The following is a 20,960-nucleotide window of genomic DNA, read 5'->3' as shown; positions in this document are numbered from 1 at the left end:
AAATGCAATTCTATTATGATGATTTTATGACTCCATTGTTGCACTGAACTGTGTTCAGGTTGAGCTAAACGCAGTGATAACATGGGACTATACAAGTTATGGATAGTAATGTAGAGTTAGAATGGCTTTAGTAGCCAAATGAGTGCCATGAGTTATTGCAATGAGACTAAAATGGAGAAATTATATAACCAGAAGACTAAAACAAAGTGAGATACTGTGTTAGGACACAGGGCTCAATGCCACTCGCTGTGTTTTGAATGAAAACTGCAATTTGGCCAATTGCTTATTAAGGGCCACGTTCTCGAATTAATTTCCAGTGTATGTGCCTCACTCCACCCATTCAACAAAGCTACAAAAAAATTATATAAAAATGAGTAAAGATTACACAGTGGATTTCCTTTTGTTGTTTTTTTCACAATTTAGTTTTACATTGTGGAATTAATTATCACCTAATGTTGTGGAGCACAAAACAATTAACTGGTTAAAAAACAAGCCAAATGAACGTTGAATAGGCCCATCAGAAATTCCTAGTTGCCTCCTTGCCAGGAGTGAGGGAAAATACTGGACAAATGAACCCTTTGTCCTGCTACCCTGTTTCTTGAACTGTTCCATTATGAATCTCTAGTCATTGGCAGAAATAGGGTGTAGAGCTAGATAAATCTTCAATCTGACAATGTGTATCTGTTGTTCTTGCAGGTGTTTGTCTGTGGTTAAACTAGATATACATCTATTTTGCGTCATTAGAGGGTTGAACATTCTAAGGAATTTGCCCTGAAGATTCTCATGTCTAGCAGTGCCCAAATAGGCATTTGCAGCTGAGCTGGAATACTGAATCTGAATGATCTAGCACCAGGTGCCACCAGTTCAGACATACCTGTAATAGAACCGAATCAGCAGCTCCAGAGAGGGCCCTCTGTTTTGGTTTTGTTCTTTATTTAAATAAAATATAAAAAATCAAAACTGATGATCAAAATCAGCTATTAAAAGGCAATTCTATACTACCATTTTATAGGCCAAGTGGTAGCTTTCAGACAGGCACGTGTGTTTGCAGTGCACTTTCTAAATGTATTTAATAACACTGCTTCTATTCTCTTCACCCACACAGCATTGCCCTGTACACCTCACAGCCATTACACGGACTGTGTCTCCATCTGCCCATCAACGTGCAATGACATTTTTGCATCTTCCCTTTGTGAGAAGACAGAAGAGTGCACAGAGGGCTGTGAGTGTGATGATAATTATGTGCTCAGTAATGGCAACTGTGTACCTCTGAGCAATTGTGGCTGCAGGGATGATGACAACAATTACTACAGTGTAAGTAGTTCGTCTGTGGAACAAATCCCCGGCTGCAAAACTTGTAGAAAGCTGGTTTCCTGCCCATATGAATGAGAGAGAGAGAGAAACCTTCAGAGTCTACCTCTTAAATACCTTTCATCTGATTGATAAAAGCTACAGCCTCAGGTATTAGGAGATGCAGGAGCTTGGTGCTTTGCATCCGAGGTCAAAATTGAGGCATATTTGAAACCTGAACTTGACTCTTGATCAGAGTTATTTAGGCAATCCGTTCTAGTCCTGTTTTATGTTCAAATTCTCATGTCAAAGACAATAAGATAAATGGACTGGGATCCCCCCTCCCAGGCTCTTGGTGAGACTACACCTGTATTGAGTAGTTGTGGAATAGCCAGCTGGCAAGGTTGCACCTAGACAGCCCCCACACCCTCTGCTGGTGAACTGGTATTGCATTGCAAAGCTGAGCACCTTGATAACATATTATTAACACAACTTGTGTCCAGGCTGGAGAGACTTGGATAACTCCACACTGCACCAAAAGATGCCAGTGTCAGAAGAACGGTGTCATCAAATGTAAGAGCTATAGCTGTGATTCTAAAGAAACCTGTGTGATCAACAATGGAAAACACAAGTGCAATCCAACAGGTATGTGCAGGCAGGTCTTCATTTGGTGTTCCATGAAGGCTGGAGAAGGAGAAAGGATGTGGGTGTTCATTCTTTCTTCCATGGCACTTCCAGTGTTTTCCACAGGGAAAGAAAGCATCTCTGACAGTGCTATTGACAACATATTATTGAACACTAAAAGTTCTTAGAAGAGAAAGTTCCAGTGTAGAGGGAAGTGGAACATGAGTTTGAAAATTAACTTACATCCAGAAATTTGACAGTTCAGTCTGACTAGTTTAAAAGAAAAAGAAGAAAAAAATTTGCACTGTATCTACCAAAACCAAAACTCAGACATGTCTGTGAATCCTTTGGCAATGATCCTGTTTTTCCCATTGCATGTTGATTTAAGAACACACACACAAAAAAAAAAGGTAAAACAAGACAGAGCAGCTCTGAACAGATATGTAATAGGCCAGTCAGAGAACTTTGGTGCTTTTGGTTCAGTAGTTGCTTTGGCTAAGAAAAATTAATCCCATATTCTCTAGGTAAATTGAATTGTTTAGGAGATATCTCATTGCCTAGTGACTCTACAATTTTGAAGAATAGTATGACATAGGTCCTACAAGAGTATAATGCAAATCCAGCCTCTCCCTACTCCATTTTGGCAAAATACCACAGCAGAGGCACCCGAGCAGTCTTAAGGAGAGCCTTGCTCCTGGAATAATGGTTTGCTCTGCATTCAATGGTCAAGGAGAATATCTAGATTATAGTGGCTGCATCTGTAGCTCTGGTGAACCCAATGGTCAGTTTAGGAACCTCAGAAGACATCAGTGTGACAGTAGTGAGCCAGTCAAAATTAGACATTGCTTTTCATGTTCCAGTACTTTTGTAGCAACATATTGCTGAGGATTGTGAAACCAACATTTCAAAGACCCCCACTGCAAGCCATGCTGTGTGGCAGAGTCATTCCTTTGCAGAGGACCAGTGTGCACAACTTAGTCTCTCTAAAGCCTATAAACTGTAATGTTCTGCTTCAGATCAGTTGGCTCACACTGGTTCTCAGCAGAGGAATGAGTTTCTCTGGCCATCTCTCCATTTGAGTGCCCATTCACCAGGGTGATGCCTGAGCACCCATCTTTACTTTAAGAGACCTGCATGCTAGCAGCAACCATTTTTATCTTATTTTAAACTGATCCATGCATGGGATCTGGCACATGCACGTTCAGACTGGAGAATAATAAAGCTTTTTCCCTTTAGGTTTTGGGAAATGCCGGGTCATGGGCGACCCACACTACATCACCTTCGATGGTCTGGTGCACCACTTTCAAGGGAAATACACGTATATTCTGGCTCAGACCATCCCTGACCTACCTGATACTCTGACGCAGTTCAGCATTGAAGGCATGAACTATCCTCTCCGTCAAAGTCGACGCATTACTTACCTGAAAGAGATTCTCATCAATGTTTACAATCACACAGTGCGATTCAGGCAGAACAAGCAGCTTGTGGTAAGTCTCTCACTGACTGCAGAGCACAGAGAAAGGCCCTCCCTTGGAGCAAAACACCTTTGAGTAATAAATGTCTGTTTTGAAGAATTTAAGCATTAAAGCTAACTGTATTATTAAGGCAGTGCTATGGGGCAACCACAAATGTGATTTTCAGTTGTGTCGAGTCTTTCTTCTCTATCGCTATGAAGGATATAATTCTACTTCAGACAAATAAATAAATAAATAGAGATTTAGAAATAAAACACCAAATATCCCAAGACTTACAATAAAACCTTTGTGTGAGCCAACACAGGCAGAATGCAGGAACAATCACAAAACCACGGATGAAATACAAAGAGTAAATTTATTCCCGTTACCTCGTGACCTGGGGGATCACCACAGCAGCACCCGGGCAAAGGCACGCAAGCGGGGATGCAGGCACCGCAGAGCTTGGTCCTTGCTAGCTGGAGGGAGGAGAAGAAAGGAAAGATCTTGAACCTGTTACTTTCACCTATATATATCAGGGATTTTCACAGGCGTAGTTTTCCACTGTGCTTTGATCTTTGCCACAGCAGGGCAGAAATCTCAAGGATGTTCAACAGGATGACTCCGAGTCTCTCACAGGCCTGTGTTATCTAAATGCAGACATTCTATCCGTAAAGCACGCAAAGCTAAACAACAATTAGTGAGAGATATGTGGTTTTTGACACCCCAACTGCAAGTCACTTGAGCGTGTTTACAATCGTCTTTGCCAATCTTCCATTGTATTCCCAAATCATACAAATTTTTATCAGTGGTAGGGAAAAGTGTGAATTATGCTAGGAAAACTTAATTTCCTTCCTATTGCATAAGAGTATACATAGCTCATATATACATTTTTAGCTCAATAGTAGAAATCTCTTAGAATTATATGAAAATACTGTGTCCAGATCACTTTCCTCAATAGATGATTTTGTTAACTTTAAAAAATTGAATACTGAGTTTTTTACCTGGTTAAATTATTTGATTTATTTATCATAAGACCAGAGAAGAGGAGTGTTCATTTGTAGCGTTGACCTGTACTGAAGCCAGATTTGAATTTGGCCTATGTATTATGAATTGTAACTTTTTCTTTCCTTGTTAGTTGGATGGTGTAAGGGTGAGACCCCCTGCTCATCCTCATGAAGGTATTCGTATATATCAGAGGACAACAAGAATTTACCTGGAGACAGATTTTGGCTTATACCTGAGCTTTGATGGCAATCAAAATGCAGGTAAGTGATACTAAGACAATGTGCGGGAATATTTATGCACTGTCTCAAAAAATGTTGTCATTCCAAAGGAGGTCTAAACCCAAGGCAAAATTAGAAACCTACACCCTTTGAGGCTATGGCCCTTTGTAACATGAACTTCCAGAAAATTACTCCTGATTTACAACAGAATATAGCCATGTTATTTCTGAGTGTATGGTGGAAGCACCAGGCCATTTATGCACATGACCATCATTCCAGACCCTAAAATTCCAACTGCAGAATGAAAAGATCCGTTTTATAGGAATTCTGTTTCTCAATAAGCAAGTGGATTGTAAAGTGAAGGGCAAAAAGTGGATGGTGCAGTCAGTTAGTTGCAAAGCAGTAAGCAGTATGCACTAAGAGCACTCAGGTGGTGATGTCATGTTACATAATACTTTATTGGCTGCAAGAAATTACTTTTTACATGATCCATGTTGCAGAGCACAGAAACAGTCCCGTGAATACATGTATGAATATGTATGTTCAGGGCTGTGTTCATATCCTACGTATGAAGCCCATGTCACATCACCAGCTCTGATCTGAATCATGAAATGTGGTACACGGCACTGCTTTCAACCTCTTCCATACACTCAGAAGAAAAGATTTCTGTGTAATGGCTTTTCTCCCTCTGAACTTCCCTAGATATAAAGCTGGCCAACACTTACAGAAACAGAGTAGAAGGCTTGTGTGGTGACTTTGATGGGAGATACAGAAATGACTTCACAAATCCAGATGGTGTTTGGGTGAAGAATGTGAATGTATTTGGTGAAAGCTGGAAAGTTCCTCTGAAAAGAACAACCTCTCGTCTCAGGTACTTAATTTTCTACTTAATATCCACAGCAAGCACAGTCACTGGAAGTGAGTGAATTAAGCCATAGTTAATATCCAGGAATAACTACGCTGTCTTATTTCTGGTCTTTTTTCTTCCCTTCGTCTGTGTGTAGGGACTTTTCCTGCTCATCACTAAGGTGAACTATCAGTGCCCTTCTATCTAGCCAAAAGAGGCCTGAACTCTCACTGTATTACTCCAGTTCAGTATCCCTCTTTGGAGTCACAGCCATTACAACTGCTAGGGCACAGAGGTGAATAAGATCTTTGCCATGGTTCCTGGCAAAGATAAATACATCATGTTTTGCTGGATGGGCCTGAGGGAGGGCAAATCCTGGTTCAGTGTCATCCCTCCCTCTGGAACATGAAGGTAGCTTCGAAATCCATCAAGATAAACTCACAGTTCCTCCCAGAAGATGTTCTTGAAGATTCTAATTTCCTTACTTTCATGGCTATCTAGTGTTTTCTGCTATTACACAAAAAGTAAGGACATTCTTTTGAGTATGAATGAGCATCATATTTGTGGTCAGGCAAATTCTGTGCTAATTAGTCCATACAGAACATTGAAAGAGGTAGGGAAAGAAGTTTGTTTGTTTCTTTCTCAATTTGCTTTGAAAGACCTTTGGAGGTTGCTTAGCCACTAACACAGAATTTTTTCAGCAAGTAAATGAAATTGTATTAGCTGTCAGGATATAATCTGGCTAGAAAAACTTCTCTGCCAGAATAGTGGAAAGCAGTATGTAGGCTAGTGTTGAGCATAGAAGGGGCTCTGGAGACTATGCCTACAGGAGAGTTCTGGCACTTCAGGCATGCAGCCAGTTGTTCAGTGAAAGTGAGCATATGTCCAAGAAATAGTGGTCTATTCCAGCTGCATCATTCTGACCAATGTTTAAGTTTTATTGAATAGATTGGATGAAGGAAGCATTGGACGAAGTCTGTGTCATGCAAAATTTTCGAAGAGATAATTACAGATATCCCTTTTAATTTAAATACCCATAAATCTGAGATGGTAGGAAGTGTTCTAGTACATCTTTGATTTGCTTTATCTATCTCCTTCTCATTCAGGATGAGAGAGAAATAAGCTTACACTTACACCACAAGGCAGAAGTACTCTTGTGGTGTTACTTAGAGAGTAGTACCATGAATGTTGGATATACAGAGAACTGATGGTTTCATAATGACTTCGTTTACAGACGAGATGTCAACTCAAAAGATGAGTCTGAGGAGGAACCAGATCCAGGGCTCTTCCAGGGCTGCAATGAAAATGAGCTGGGGCAAGTAAGCACAACTTCAAGATGTCAAATCCTGACTGACTCAAATGGTCCTTTCTTAAAGTGTCATTCTACAGTTTCACCAGATTTCTATTTCACGTAAGTGCCTACTGCAGACAGTTGTTGTTCCCATTTGCAAAATTATTTTGGTGATAGTTTCTGACAAGAACTTTGCATCTTCAGTCTCCAGGGTGTTAACAGGAATTGAGGACAGTAAATGTTTTGGAGAACTGGGCCCAGTGATTCCATTATCGATATATTTAAATTCCCTTATTTATTTTTAAATAATAGTGATGATCTGTCTTTCCATCTATTTAGAGTTTCACTTTTCTATTAGCTCTAGAAAGTAGCTTTCCTCTTTTCCTACACAGATGAAGCAGCAGTGTTAAGCATTATACCTGTATGCTGGGATTTCCAGCGTGCTTGCAGTTCTCATATATTCAGTGAGAATTTAGTACCTAGCTCTACTAGCTTCATAAAATCTAGCCTTCATGCTATAGCCACAGAGGCTGAAGCTGTCAGTGACACTTCTTGAATCTTTCATAGAGAAGTGCAAAAAACCAGATTAGTGAAGAGTAACTAACCCATTATCTTCAAGAAAGTTGCCTCTGCTGTGTTTCAAGGCTGCTCTTGTCTCCTACATATACAATTCCTACACACCTAATTTTGAGCTGTACAAAACCTGTTGATTCATCCCCACATCATCATTCATCCATCATTCAGTCACAAAACTGCCAAGTAGCTCCCAGTTTTTTTAGTCATATAGTTGTACCTAATGTTTAAAGATACACAATGTCCACCTCAAAGTCCATCTTAGCTATGAGAAGTATGTGAAGGTATCCTAAGCCAAATAAACTGGACCACTGGCTTCAATGTATATAACCTGATTCTTAACATAAGCCTAATTTTCTCCTCACTCAAGAATTTGGTTGGGCAGCCTGTTCTACCTTCTTAGTGGTTGCCTGATTTTTCTGAGGTGCTGCATACCTGCAGAACCCACTCGTCTCAGATCTCAATGCCTCTGAAAATCAGGCCCTGAATATTCAGATGATGAGCAAACCTGAGAAGGTAGCAGTGGCAAACAAACACTGGGTAAAACAGAATTCTGTGTCAATATTCAAGGCATATGGACATGGGGAGGGCACCCATGTATTGAAAGAAGTCTGTAGTCCAGCTATAAGAATTAGCAACACTAAAAAGTACTCCATAAGCTAGATGCAGCCATGCTAGCCTAAAACAGAAGCAGATAGCAAAGAATAACTTACTGTGACAAACAGTCGGGTACCTGTTTATTGCTTGTTCATATATGAATACCTTGCATGGCAGCAGCAGCTGTACAACAAATGACCTGATCTTTCCAGTCATGTGGCTGTGGTTTTTTTTATTCTTCTGTTTTCCTGTCAGCCAGGCACAGGAAAATGGAACTAACTCAGAGTCAGACAGAAAAGCAGCTGAAAATAAACAATAACAAAGGTATGGGGAATGAATGCTTTCTCATGTTGCACGTAGGAGCTGCCTGTTTGATATGTGTGTGGAAGGAGATGAGGATGCTACCTTATGTCACAGTCTGGAGGAATACGTGCTGGCTTGTCAGCAGCAAGGAGTCAGTATGGAAGGCTGGAGGCAACAGACAGTTTGTGGTAAGCACAGGAAGAACCAGAAAGTATGGTTTCTGCCTAAAGGACTCTCAAAATCTGAGATTTGAGGCTTTTCCTGGATGCACCATGTATCAGAGCTTCTCAGAGAGTAAAAGCATGTTGATTCACGCTTCAATCACTGTTCACAGTTTAGCATGCACACTTGCTCTTCTGGCCTCTCTTCTGTGTCCTATGCTGACATTCGCATTGAGACCCCAGCTTAGAAAGCTACTTAGGAAAGTGGAGCTGTCAGCTCCCCTGTCATCAGAAGTTTTGTGAGAGAAGAAAATGTCCCCATTCCCAACTGGGCAAAAAAGTTAAAATTTTGGAGAATGTCACAAGCCACAGATCTGAAGCAAAATATTACATTTAAATTTCTTTTTAAATCTACAAAATATACTAATTCTCCTTTTTGCCTGTGAAATTTCAAGATAAAAAAGATTCAGCTGAAAACTCCAAATCTTTCAGACTAAAATATGCTGAAATAGAACTTATAATAATCTTAAACCATTTTCCTAATTTTTTTTTTTCCAAGTTGGGAGATTCATCGAATCATATGTCCCCTGCGACACCCACGATTGATGACTTTGCATTCCTGGTGAAACACCATTCCCAGAGTAGTGAAACAGTTCTGGTACTTGCAGGGATGGCTGCCCTGAATGTGTAAGACGTTGTCTGAGATCAGTGAACACCAGGAATGAGAGCGCATCATACAAATAGCTTTGACAAGGGATTTCCTGACTTTGGAGCGCTTTACTTATAATTTCAGTATTATTATATATGTATGCACATCTCTGTGTATGTGTGTCCATCATATTGCCTCCTACAAAATGGTAATACCTTCTGGATCTCAAAGTGCATTGTGTAAGTAAGGCACAGCAGGCCTGCTATAACTGGACTCTCCTTATTTTTACAGGTATATCATGTCCTGCCAACAGCAACTACAGCTCATGCATGTCTGCATGCCCAGCATCTTGCAATGACTTGACCAGCCCCTCTGAGTGTGAATCACCTTGTGTTGAAGGCTGTGAATGTCTCCCTGGCTATGTTCTTAGTGATTTTGACTGCGTACCTTACAAACAATGTGGCTGCACATACCTCAACAAATATTATGAGGTACAGTCTCTCTGTGGGTCAGACAGCTCCCACAGCACCAAATATTTTCTTCTGCTAATTATTTTGACAATCTCCTCGTTCTCCTTATTTAGCATTAGAAACAAAATGCAAATGTTTAATAAAATTCTGGTCTCTGGAGGAATGGAAGAGAGACCAGATCACCTGATCTGCCTCTGAAACTCTGCCTGCCAGAGTCCTCAAGGCAGGCACTTGGAGAAAGTATATGATTACACTCTGACCTCCATGTTAATTCTTCACCTTTATTACACTAAATAATAGCCTCATAGGCTGTAAGATTTACAACACAGTGGTTACAGAGAAATCCTCTCAGCCACTGTGGTCCCTCTCCTCTCAGTGAAGAGTGGTATAGGCAGGGTTGAGAGTCTATAGAGTTGGATATGATGACATGAAGAGAGTCCCAAGCAAGGCTGGATTCTGAGGAATACGGAGAATCCTCCATTGTCATTGCAGGATAGAAAAGCTTCATAATCTCATAGATTTCTGTTTTAACACTAGAGATTTGGTACAGAAAAGGCCTAAGGCAGTAAAGATTATTTTATAGGAGGAGGAAGACACTTACTATGAACAGGTGGCACTTGCCAGAAAAATGGCACGTAGCATTTCCACACTGCCTTGGAGGCATGATGTGATGCATCTGTCACTCTCTTATCTCCAGCAACATTTCGACACTGTTGGTTGCACATGTACCCCACCTGAGACTAGGATCTCATATCCCAAACTCTTCTTTGCCTTCTTTTTTAGGCCATCCTTGAGTTTCAAAGAGCTGGAATAGTGAGCTGCTTGCTTTCGTTTTTGTACAAACTACTAAAAAAACCCCAAAACTGCCCTGTTGCCATTCATCATGAAGGCATCAGAGAGAGTAGCATGGGCTACCAGTGCTCCATTCATGGGTTTTCTGGCTGATTTTATTTGATATTTTTTAACATTTAACTGCTGTCTTCCAGATTGGAGAAATATTCACCACTGATGACTGCTCTCAGAGATGCCAGTGCACAGAAAGCTCCACTGTCTCCTGCTCTAACATAGTGTGTGGATCTGATGAAATCTGTGGCATTTCAAACTACAGTCGTGGATGCTACAGAAGTGAGTCAACCATTATCACATTACCTTTGATGCTAAGAAGTCTTGATTTACTGCTTATAGGACATCGCTGGGTTGGGGGTAGTTGAAACAGAATGTGTACAGAAGGAAAGCATACTGATGTTTCTGATGTTTCATTGTAGAAACAGTGTTTCTTTCCTTTATTCCTGTTTCAAGTACAGGTAATGTGCCTTAAAACACAGGGCATGTCCAGCATTAGGAGTCGGTGTAATCTAAGCAAGAGCAGTTCTCTCAAGGTTGGATTATCTGAGAGTCTGAATTGTTTCTCCTTCCTTCTTGCTAGGTGGACCATGTATGCCGAATCCTTGTAAAAATGATGGAGTTTGCTCTGAAATTACCAACAGCACCTCTCTCCGCTTCTACTGTGAATGTTCAGAACTGTACACAGGACCAAGCTGCGAGGCTGAAAGGATAGGTAATAAAACTATTTTGGATTTCATTGTCTACAGTACACACACCACTTTCAAAAATGGGTGTCATTATGTAGAAGACTGAGCTCGCTCTTCATTTCCATGCTGTAAGTTAGTAACCCAGGGGTGAGAGGCTGTGATCATCCAAGCAGAAGGGTCAGATCCCGCAGTGGATGAGGTGCAGGACAGCAGGGCTCTGTAGACCATACAGGACCTGGGTCTGACACTACTCCAAAAAGCCACATTCATCAGAGAATGCAGTATAAACCAAGCAGACAGACAAGGGTTGAGAAAAAATTTCTGTTCACAGTATGGTTAGCTTTCACTGACACGGCTCTTATTTCTTCTTCAGCTGAAGACCCTCCCACACAGGATTCTGAGGACCATACAGTTGTCATTGTTGTTGGAGTTGTGGCAGGTGTAGTTGTTATCATCATTCTCATCTCCTCTACAGTATACCTGTACAGGTAAGGCTTTTCCCAGCTTTGCCACATTCAGCAGAGTCGAGACCACATACACTCCTTTTAGCACCTGTAAACCTCAAAACTCCCGTTAGTCACATACCTGCAGGACCAGAAAAGAACCACAGTGTTCAGAATCTCCTTTGAGGAATGTGAGGGAAAACTTAGCTTTTTCTACAGAAATGAACATACGCCATTTCCTTTACACAGGATATATGCTTCACTATCACAAAATTTGGGTTTCTCCAAAATTTGACTTCCATTCGTGCTCACACCATTATTTGACCTCTCACTACAGCTAAGAATAGAAATTAAAAATGGTTGTTCTATTTTTTTTTTTTTTTCCATTGTACAGAAGGAAGAGAAAGAGGGATACGGCTGCAAAATCAAGGGATTCTTCTTTGAAACAGTCCAGGCATGTATCGAATGCCAGAGTATATGAGCAAGATTATGGCTGCATTGTGAACACTGCATTTGATCAAAATGAATCCCGAAATACATACCTATAGTTAGCAATATTTTTCCAATTCATTTGTATTACTTTCTGCTCTTGTATTTTAATAGTATTTCTAACACTTTGAGAAGAAATAATAGTAAATAAATAATTGCATTTGCTGAAAACCTTTGAAATTGTTCATCTAAAATATCTCTCAGATCTCATGTTGTAGACCTCAATTAAAATATGTCCTGACTCACACAAGAGACTGTGTTGTCTTCAGAGGCTCTTTGAAAAACACAAAGTCCAGACAGAATCTGCCTGCACGAGTGTGCTGCACATCATCACATAGAGACCTCTGACAGATGTACAAACCATAGACTGATGCAGTCAGAATTAATTATAGCATCCCAGGCAGGTCTTCATGAGATCATCCTATCCAAATCCTTCCACAGGGAGGGGATTAGCTGAGCTGGACACAGGTCTTACTCCTCTTCGGGCAAGCGTGTCCAACTGAGGAGAGAAATACATAAGACACTGAGCTCATCTGGTGACAGGTGTAGTAAAAAGGATGACACCTATTGTCCCCCTTGGGAGTGCCGGACTGGAAGAAGTGATTGTCTGAAGGAGAGCTGCCTCCTTGCTGTCGGGGGAGTGGACAAGAAGTAGGGCTGTAATCAGCTCTCTGCGCCGGGGGCTAAGCAAGAGCGTAACTTACCAAAAACTTTCTGAAGAATAAGATCCTGTCATAAACTCTCCTTGGGAGTCTTCACATACTCTGAAGCTGCCACACTCTTATTAATGTGGGTAGAGATCTGCATCGGCTCACTCCCAGACCATGCTAAGGACCCCCTACTGCAGATGACCAGAGGTGTTTGTGGCAAGGGCTGGCAACGTTCAGTGTGTGAGACACTCACCCCATGACAAACCACTCACAAGGCTCGGGGACCAGGGCACTGCCTGGGCCTTGTCCAAGCCCTGAACGAATTTCCAGTGCCATAAGTGAAGCTTTGAGATGTAAGGAATACAACATTAAGGTTTCTCTGATGCTTTTCCAGTTCTTTGCAGGTTCATTTCTCATTATGGTGAGGAACGGTGTTGGGTGCCCGTTGTTTCTGCCATAATGCTGGTTATTATTTACTTACCCTTTCTCCTTTCACTTGCATCCGTGAACTCATGTGTGCTGTTACCCAGAAAAGTATTTGTAACCTCCATGAACAGTTAGGTAGATAAAAGGCATTTTATTCTGGTCCATTCAAGAACATGCCAGCTGTCCATATGTGCACAGCACAGCTATTTTGGAGAGGATATGAATGGAAAGGGGCTTTCAGCCTTGTTACATAATGAAAATGAACCAGCGCGAGAGACCTACTCGTGCGCAAATGAACTGTCAACCTTATGCTGGAATTTCACTGTGATTATAAAAGCATCTTTCCTGCCTGTTCAGCGGCAGCTTCCTCTTTCGCTCTCGCACTTACTAACTGTGATACTGTGACCACTGAGCGGGGCTGACCGCGCTCGCCTCCCCTTGCAGTCAGTGGGAACACAAGCCAGTCCCTACCCTGCAGGATCCCAACCCCGGGCTCTCCCGAGCAACAGGGCCCAGCTGTGCCCAGGTAAAGCAGATTTCTGGGTTTCTAGGGATACACTTCTTTTTTTTTTTTTTTCCCCCCAATATGACAAGAATTGCCTTGGCTTTCCACTGCAAAGCTTTGCAAATACTTCAGACTTGAAACAGGGTGATACAGAAAGCAGGAGCAATTCAGTGCTCCACTGAATTAACTATTTTATGTCAGTAGAAGCCAGAAGGATGACAAATCTTCCACTGCTCTGATATTTTAAATCAACCGGCTTGCTCGCCTGACTTCTGAAACACTGCACTTTAAATACACTGCTTAGTTCAACTCACCCAGAGGACGGTTTTAGTGAACCCCTCTTTTTAGCATACTGTGCCGGCAACAGCCGAGGGGACAGCTCTACCTCACCCCTCGGCTCAGGGGACTTGCTGGGCATAATCATGAGACTCCTCTGTTGTCCCGAAGGGAATTCCTGGGCCACAACATGAAAAGCCATCCTAGAAATCTCTTTGCCCTAAAATGGCCAATAGGATTTACTCTGAGCTCTACCTCCTTTGCTCCTCTTCACCAGCAAAGAAATGAAACAGCAGCATCATCCCCTTCCCTTTCCCTCTCGGAAGGTTTCCCGGCGAGGGATGCTCACGGACCCCTCGGCCCGCAGGGCAGCTGCCCCCGCTCCGCACACCGGAGCCCACCCCGCGGCTGCCGGCGCCCCGGGAGGAGGCAGCCCCAACTTTTCCACCCGACGGGCGGCTCCGCCGCCGGAGCAGAGCGGCTGCTGGGGACCGAGCAAGTGCCGTTTGTCCCGAGTCCCCCCGGCTCCTCCCTATTTTCAGCCCCGGGAGGAGCCAAGAGCCGGCCCAGTTTCTGCCCCCCGCCCCTCCCCCGGGGCGGCAAAGCGGCGGCAGCAGAACGGGCGCTGGGGTGAGCGGGGCGCTGGGGGGTATGGGGAAGCTCTGGGGGTGCGAGCAGGCGTCTGCCAGCAGGATGTGGCCCCTCCGGAGCGCCGGGGGCTGTGCTGCAGGCGTGCCAGCGGCGGGCGTGGGTCTGCCGAGCTCCCGGGGGTGCCCCAGAGCCTGGGGATGGGCTCGGCATCCCGGGTGCCCCCCCGGGTTGCTGCGACCCTCCGCCAGAGCTGGCCGGGGATCGGCACAGGCAGAGCCCCGCAAGGAGCACGGCCCGGAGGGACCGGCGGGGCGTGGCGGTGGGGGGAGCCGCTCGGGCCTGCCCCGGGGAGGGGGCTCTGAGCGGCGGGGTGAGCCGGGGACGGGGACTGCGAGCTGGGTGCCAGCCCGTAACGGGTTCACCCTCCGCCGGCAGCGCTTAGCGGGAGGAGCGGCGATTGTGTCCTACCCTGTGCCAGTGCGGGGACCTGCTGCCGCTAGCCAGGGCCCTGCGGAGGGGGGGCCACCACAGCAGCAGCTGGGTGCCACTCGGCGGTACTCCACATGCCGTATGAGCGTGCCCGTGCCAAGCCCTGACGATCTCCCTGCCTGCAGCCCCCCAGCAGATACCTTGAGCACGTCCCGGACCTCCCGTCTCCACCGTGCCTTGCGCTGAGCCTGCCCAGCAAGAGGGGCATGTCCTGACCTCACGCTCTTGAGATGGCAGCTATCCAGAGCTTCAGTGCCACCCACCCCGGTGACCCCGAGCCCGGGGACCTGATCGAGATCTTCCGACCAGCTTACCAGCACTGGGCCCTCTACCTGGGGGACGGGTACATCATCAACGTGACACCCGTGGGTAAGGCTGGCACAGCCCAGCAGGGCACAGAGGGGGCTTTGGGGTGACCCGGGAGCCCTGTCTCCCTCCCTGGGCTGGTGGTGGACCCTGTGTGCGTAGATGGCCTTTCCGGGAGCCAGTCAGAGACCCCTCTGAGGTCTTGGAGCGGCCAGACAGGGTCTGCCTGGCTCACCGTTCCTGCCTTCCGCAGATGAAGGGCCTCCAGCCACCCTCGCCAGCGCCAAGTCAGTGTTCAGCAGAAAGGCCCGGGTGAGGATGCAGCTCCTGAAGGATGTAGTAGGCAATGATACCTACCACATCAACAATAAGTACGACAGCACCTACCCTCCCCTTCCGGTGGAGGAGATCATCCGGCGTGCCGAGTACCTCATTGACCAGGAGGTATCCTATGACCTGCTCGGCAACAACTGCGAGCACTTCGTGACGCTGCTCCGCTATGGCGAGGGGGTCTCCGACCAGGTAAGTAACACAGGCTAAGCCCCTGCATGCCTCGCAGCACACCTCCTTGCTGTTCTGTGTGAGCCCCCAGACCAGGGCACAGCCTGCAAACTGCATGGGCACAGCAAAGCCCCAGGTGTGGAGTCCAAACCATCACTGCCTCTGTCCTCACCAGAGACCCTGAGCTGGGAGGCTCTCTATGGTCTGTCTGTACTCTGATGGTGCCCTCATACCAAATGCCACAACCTAAGGCTAAAAGCCTGGGTGTTACCCCTTCTGCTTATGGGGCAGATGTCATTCATTTAATTGCCTTGATTATCCCTGCCTGTACTTCATTAGCATGCCTGGGGGTAAAAAAGAAAAGCTCATCATGTTTCCAGCCTGTGTTTTACTTCCCCTTTGCAGGCCAAGAGAGCAATAGGTGCCATTGGGTTTGTAACAGCAGCTGCTGGTGCCTTCTCCTTGCTGGGCTTGCTCCACAGCAGATCCAGGGAGAGACAGTACTGATGGGCCAGCGGGACGAGCTCGGAGCAGGGCAGGGAGCCCCCAGCCGGGAGGGACCCAGGGCCGTTTGTGGCCACAGCTGCCACTGAGACTTACTAACAACAGTGTTGCCCTTGCTGAGAGCAGCACTAGCCTGTTTGCCGCACCTGCTTTTATTTCATTACTTGTGATGATTTTTGTGGTAGTCTGGGAGCGCTTGCAAGCAAATTCTCCATCATCACCTCCCCAGTGCTCTGCTGAGGACTGGTGCTTTCTACACACATCCTGTTTTTATCAGCTTTTATCAGTTTTGCCCCCTGGAGCTGGGGCCATTGGCTCTTAAGTGACCAGAAGTTGAATTTAAGCAGTTTGTAGCCCCAGCACAAGATTGATCTTCCTCCAGCCAGCAGGAAGGCAAAGCTGGGGTCCCTGCAGTGCTGTGGGTGACATACCTGAAGAATGAGCAGCGCTGCACCTATGCTCAGTCTCCAGATCCACAGAGCCCCACTATTTCCTTGTCACAAATCTGACGTGTGGCTTGTCTTGGAAGAAAACTGTTTCAGAAAAGTGTGGTTTATTACTCTTTACCAGGAGTATCTAGCTTATGTGTTTGGAACCATGTTATTTGCAGACCACATGTAAGAAATTAAATCCTGTGGTGCTTTTGCCACGGGCAACTGGCTGAGTTGTAAGAAGAGATGAGAGAAAAGAGCTGTCTGTAAGAGACTTGCTATTTTTGTCTGCTCTTAACATGTACATAACGGGATCAGAAGCTTTTTTTAAACATCAGTTGTTTCAATGTTTGAAATAACAAAGCCAAGACTTCTGGTCGTATTTTGTAGTGCCCTCTGTTATTACATTTAAATAAAATTCTTCTTTTCTAATATTGGAAAACCTATTACAATAAAACTGAAACAAAGTCCTTTTTTGCTTCCTGTAAATGTAATCAAACGTTCTTTCGTGGCTAAATTCATTAGGTTGTTGAACAACTTGAAGACAAAAGAGCAAGTACAGAGGGGCTCAGCTTCTTGTACCTGTCCAGCAGTGACATGCCAGAGCACGTTAAAACCCCTGCTTCTTGGCATGACCTAGTTCAAGGAAGAAGTCAAGGCTTAGCCCTGCTTTCTGCCACGTGACAAATGTGAGCCAGAGCCTGGCAATGGCAGAGCACGAACTCGGGGGGTCATGTGCGTGTGTGCAGCAGCTGTTCTGTCCTCTGCCTTTGCAAGCTTAAGTGGGGCATATCCTCACGAGCCTTCCCAGCCTGCTCGTACAGCAATCTGTAAGCTTTAACCTTTCCTGTACACAGAGCATTACATCTGCAAGAACTGGCAAGGGAGAGCTGGGTGAGGGCAGCATATGCACCCTCTCATATCTAATTCTTTGGGATGCAAGAAAACTGGAATTACTTAATCTGGGGAACTTTCTTGTAGTTCTTGGAAGCTGCAGCATTTCAATGAACAAAGTATTTTGCAATTGCACACGTGCTCCTCTGTGCAGTCAAGATCAAGTAAATGTCCCTTATTTTGGATTGTCTTCCCATCAAACCTGGTGGGTGAATTAACAGGATTTGGTGGAGCAGTGACAAAAACATGGAGTGAGAGTGTGATGTGGAGCAGCAAAAGCCACTGCTTTGCTGTATTCAGTATTTTTGAGCCTTTGTAGAAAATGTTGGCAAGGCCCAAGACCTGCTGTTGCCATGGGGTAGTCAAGGCTGTTATTTTACCAGAATGGACGGGTTTGTGCAGGGATTTCAAACATCTGAATCTGGTGCACATCAAAGGATGAAAACACGGGCTGTTCAGTGCAGGCCAGGGAAGCTGCCAGCACTGCGCAACCCCACACCCAGGTGCAGGGTCTCACCTACTCGTTGCTGTGTTCATAGGTGGGGTTAATATAAATCTCATCCGTGCTTTTTGCTTCAAAGTCTTTTGCATTTACGGGAGGCCAGCTGGGATCACTCTGCAGCATCCTCTGCCATTTTCGGTACTGGCTGTTTGACTGGTACCCAAACCAGGCTTTAATCAGCAGCCAGAGGTGTTTGTTCTGCAAGATAACATCCTGCGGAGTAACATGACACAGGGTCAGTGCTGTTGCCCCTCACTGGAAGGGAGGGCTGCTCAGGGACAAAAGCAATCCCTTGCTAGATGTGCAGCCCCCCTGAGCCCCGTGGTGCTGGGTGGCTGCGTGCACTCCCCTTCAGTAACATTGCTGCCAATGCCACCTTCCTCATCCATGGGCGGGCTCTGCTCAGTAATGTCAGGACAACACTGATCTCAGTCTGTTTAGCTGAAGGGGATAATCCAGGTGCAAGATTTTCTTCCTGGGGCTGTGGGACAACCAGGCACTGCTGCTCCTTGCAGGGGACAATACCCAGTGCTGGATAGAGCTAGCCTTGACCCTTAGTCATTAGTCATTACTGCAATACCCAACGGCGCAAGCCAGCGCGGTCTCTGGCCTGGTCAACTGTAGGACAAGAGGGAAGTGATCGTTTCAAAATCACAGGCAAGCGCCTGACCCATGCTGCGGTCTGCTCCCCTGTGAGCCAGGCCAGAGGGGTCCTCCCAAGCAGTTGCACTGCAGCTCACTCTCGAGATGTGGTCTAAATCATCTCTGGGGCTGCATAAAATGGATTTGACTGACACACATTGAGTCTTAAGGAAAAAAAAAAAGGCCTGAAGGCTTATGCTTCTGCAGGAGGAGAGCCTAGCAAATGGGGGTAGAAAGACCCGACCAGACGCTGCTCCTGTTCACCCCAACGAACAGGTGGTAAATGAATGCACTCACCTCTGTAAAAAAAGATACACAAAAGGTGACCAAGAGCATCAGTAAGACGTAAACTCTCCAGATCACAGGAGTGCAAAGAAACTGTTGGAAAATACATGAACTGCAGTTAAGTTTAAATGCCTTGCTAAGATTTGCATCTGTCCCTAATGATTTGAGAAGCTGACTAACATTCCCCCAGTGGCAAGCATGGGGGAGGCAGTAGGAAGTGACAGTAATTCCTTGTCACAGATCTTGAAAGGTTTGAGGCCAGATTCCCCATGGCATGGAGCTGCCTAACTCATCTTGGCTACTTAAGCTACTGCTGAAACCTGCAGATCAGGTGCCTGGGGCAGGATCTGGTACCCAAATACTTCTGGGGAGCTGCAGCTAATGCACAATGTGCAGCTCCTCTCCCTCTGTGTGCCTGCCCTAACACCAGGCTTCCACCTGAATCCATCCTGTGCAGGGCAGCTGGGGACGAGCTGCAGGGCTTCGCCACTCCTGATGTGCAGCAGAGCCGGAGGCAGCTGCCTGCACTGTGCCCTGGCTGAGCGCCCGGCAGGGCTGAGGCAGCCTGGCCCCACGTGAGCTCATGGTGCTGCAGGCAGGGGCAGCGGCAATCCTGCCCACTCGCTTCTCTGGCCAACAAGCCTCCCCCAACATGCAAAACCACAATCCACCCTATTGTGCTTCTCTGTTAGGAAGAAAAGCTCAGCAAGCTATAAACACTTTTTCTTCTCCTGGTTGCCACCCAGTCTTTAGAGAAGGACTACCTCATTAATCAAGCCCTTGTCAGAAGGATAGAGAAATTTGAAAGGACTGCCCAGTCAGCATCAGATCAGCAAATTCATTTCCAAGATGACTGTAGCTGTAGCTTCTGCTCTGTATGCTTAAGTAAAGGGCCAGCAAAATATGTGGCATGAAAAGGAAATGCACGTTTTGTTTGGGCTTACCTGCATGCCACTGTACACAGCATCAATGTCGGCGAAGAAGAGGAAGAGGCAGATCGCAAGCTGGAGGGCCAGGAGGACTGAAAATACATCTAGGGAAAGAAAGAGCATTTGTGGCCCTGGGAAGGAGGGGGATTGGTGACCAAGCTCTACAAATATGCTGAGAGGAGTCCCAAATGCTAATGCCGTAAAACTGTCATCATGTAAAAAGCCTTTCTTTTTTTTTCCCACTGAAAGAAGAGCTGTGGAATTGAAACTAGAGGAGCTACTCCCTAGCAGCCCGTTGCAAAGCTCACCACCTACACTGCCTTTTTTTGCACAAGTGATTTGGCACATTCTGATTCTTATACAACCATGGAAAACTGCCTTGAAGGAGCACTGCTGTAAGCCACACCATCATCCCTTCCCCTGCGCTCGCTTCTCCACATGCTTCACCGTACACCTGGACCACAGGCAGCAGAGGAGGCTGCTGGTTCTCATGGGCTGCCCTCCCAGCAAGGGCCAGATGCTTCTGCAACCAACAGGTTGCAAAGATGGGCTATACCTGTGCCTTCACAGGAAGAGTTTGTCTGGCTTTGCATCCACTTCCAAAGGAGCAAGAGGCCACACAGAGATCGCAAATGGCTCAGATGTCCGGAGGTGCCAAACTCCTGGCAGTTCCCGGGAGCTGAGCATCTTAAAACTACCTGGCAAGCTGGTTCAGCAGTTCCCAATGGCCTCCTGGCAACCTTCTCACTGCCAGGGAGGAGAAGAGACAGGGCTGAGTGGATGGCAAAAATAAGGGGATTGCCCTTTCCTTCCTTCTAGAGATTGTCCCAAACAGGGATAAAATAGAGAAGTGTATGCAGATTTCTCAGCTGACAGAGTCCTATGTCCCCTCTCAGCCTGGCTGCTTCGTAGGGCGTCTTCTTTCTGGTCTCACCTGTCTTCTGCAGGTGATCAATGTTCTGTGAAATGAGTTTGGGACCTGCTTTTTAACAAAATACCTAACAAAATCAACTCTCATCCATGAGCTGCAATTGTAAAGGAGGTATCAGTCAACTGATGGCTAGAAGGGCTAAATTATCTCTG

The 20,960-nt window shown here is 45.6% G+C and overlaps 3 protein-coding genes across 3 annotated transcripts in view; 2 read left to right on the top strand and 1 right to left on the bottom strand.

Annotated features, from left to right (window-relative positions):
* LOC141926875 (IgGFc-binding protein-like) overlaps nucleotides 1-12,048 on the top strand; it is a 61,219-nt gene extending 49,171 nt beyond the window's left edge. Inside the window, exons 80-91 of the mRNA XM_074833263.1 lie at nucleotides 1,106-1,314; nucleotides 1,794-1,935; nucleotides 3,151-3,401; nucleotides 4,504-4,633; nucleotides 5,294-5,462; nucleotides 6,673-6,849; nucleotides 8,260-8,390; nucleotides 9,304-9,503; nucleotides 10,469-10,607; nucleotides 10,909-11,040; nucleotides 11,388-11,502; nucleotides 11,852-12,048. Of these exons, the coding sequence (XP_074689364.1) occupies nucleotides 1,106-1,314; nucleotides 1,794-1,935; nucleotides 3,151-3,401; nucleotides 4,504-4,633; nucleotides 5,294-5,462; nucleotides 6,673-6,849; nucleotides 8,260-8,390; nucleotides 9,304-9,503; nucleotides 10,469-10,607; nucleotides 10,909-11,040; nucleotides 11,388-11,502; nucleotides 11,852-12,005 (1,949 nt within the window). The 3' untranslated portion in view covers nucleotides 12,006-12,048. The remainder of the gene's footprint in view (nucleotides 1-1,105; nucleotides 1,315-1,793; nucleotides 1,936-3,150; nucleotides 3,402-4,503; nucleotides 4,634-5,293; nucleotides 5,463-6,672; nucleotides 6,850-8,259; nucleotides 8,391-9,303; nucleotides 9,504-10,468; nucleotides 10,608-10,908; nucleotides 11,041-11,387; nucleotides 11,503-11,851) is intronic.
* Nucleotides 12,049-14,313: 2,265 nt separating this feature from the next.
* PLAAT1 (phospholipase A and acyltransferase 1) lies at nucleotides 14,314-17,096 on the top strand. The gene is made up of 4 exons (XM_074833953.1): nucleotides 14,314-14,433; nucleotides 15,009-15,252; nucleotides 15,443-15,711; nucleotides 16,096-17,096. Exons 2-4 carry the CDS (start codon nucleotides 15,114-15,116, stop codon nucleotides 16,195-16,197), a joined length of 510 nt encoding a protein of 169 aa, XP_074690054.1. The 5' UTR covers nucleotides 14,314-14,433; nucleotides 15,009-15,113; the 3' UTR covers nucleotides 16,198-17,096.
* Nucleotides 17,097-18,036: 940 nt separating this feature from the next.
* The window catches only part of ATP13A5 (ATPase 13A5), a 33,129-nt gene continuing 30,205 nt past the window's right edge, over nucleotides 18,037-20,960 (bottom strand). The window contains exons 28-30 of the mRNA XM_074833262.1: nucleotides 19,893-19,981; nucleotides 18,961-19,041; nucleotides 18,037-18,234 (exon numbers count right to left, since the gene is read on the bottom strand). Coding sequence (XP_074689363.1) covers nucleotides 18,037-18,234; nucleotides 18,961-19,041; nucleotides 19,893-19,981 — 368 coding nt within the window. The remainder of the gene's footprint in view (nucleotides 18,235-18,960; nucleotides 19,042-19,892; nucleotides 19,982-20,960) is intronic.

Source organism: Strix aluco, chromosome 9, assembly GCF_031877795.1.
Source record: "Strix aluco isolate bStrAlu1 chromosome 9, bStrAlu1.hap1, whole genome shotgun sequence".
Classification (NCBI taxonomy): domain Eukaryota; kingdom Metazoa; phylum Chordata; class Aves; order Strigiformes; family Strigidae; genus Strix; species Strix aluco.
This window is presented reverse-complemented; position numbering and strand designations above follow the sequence as displayed.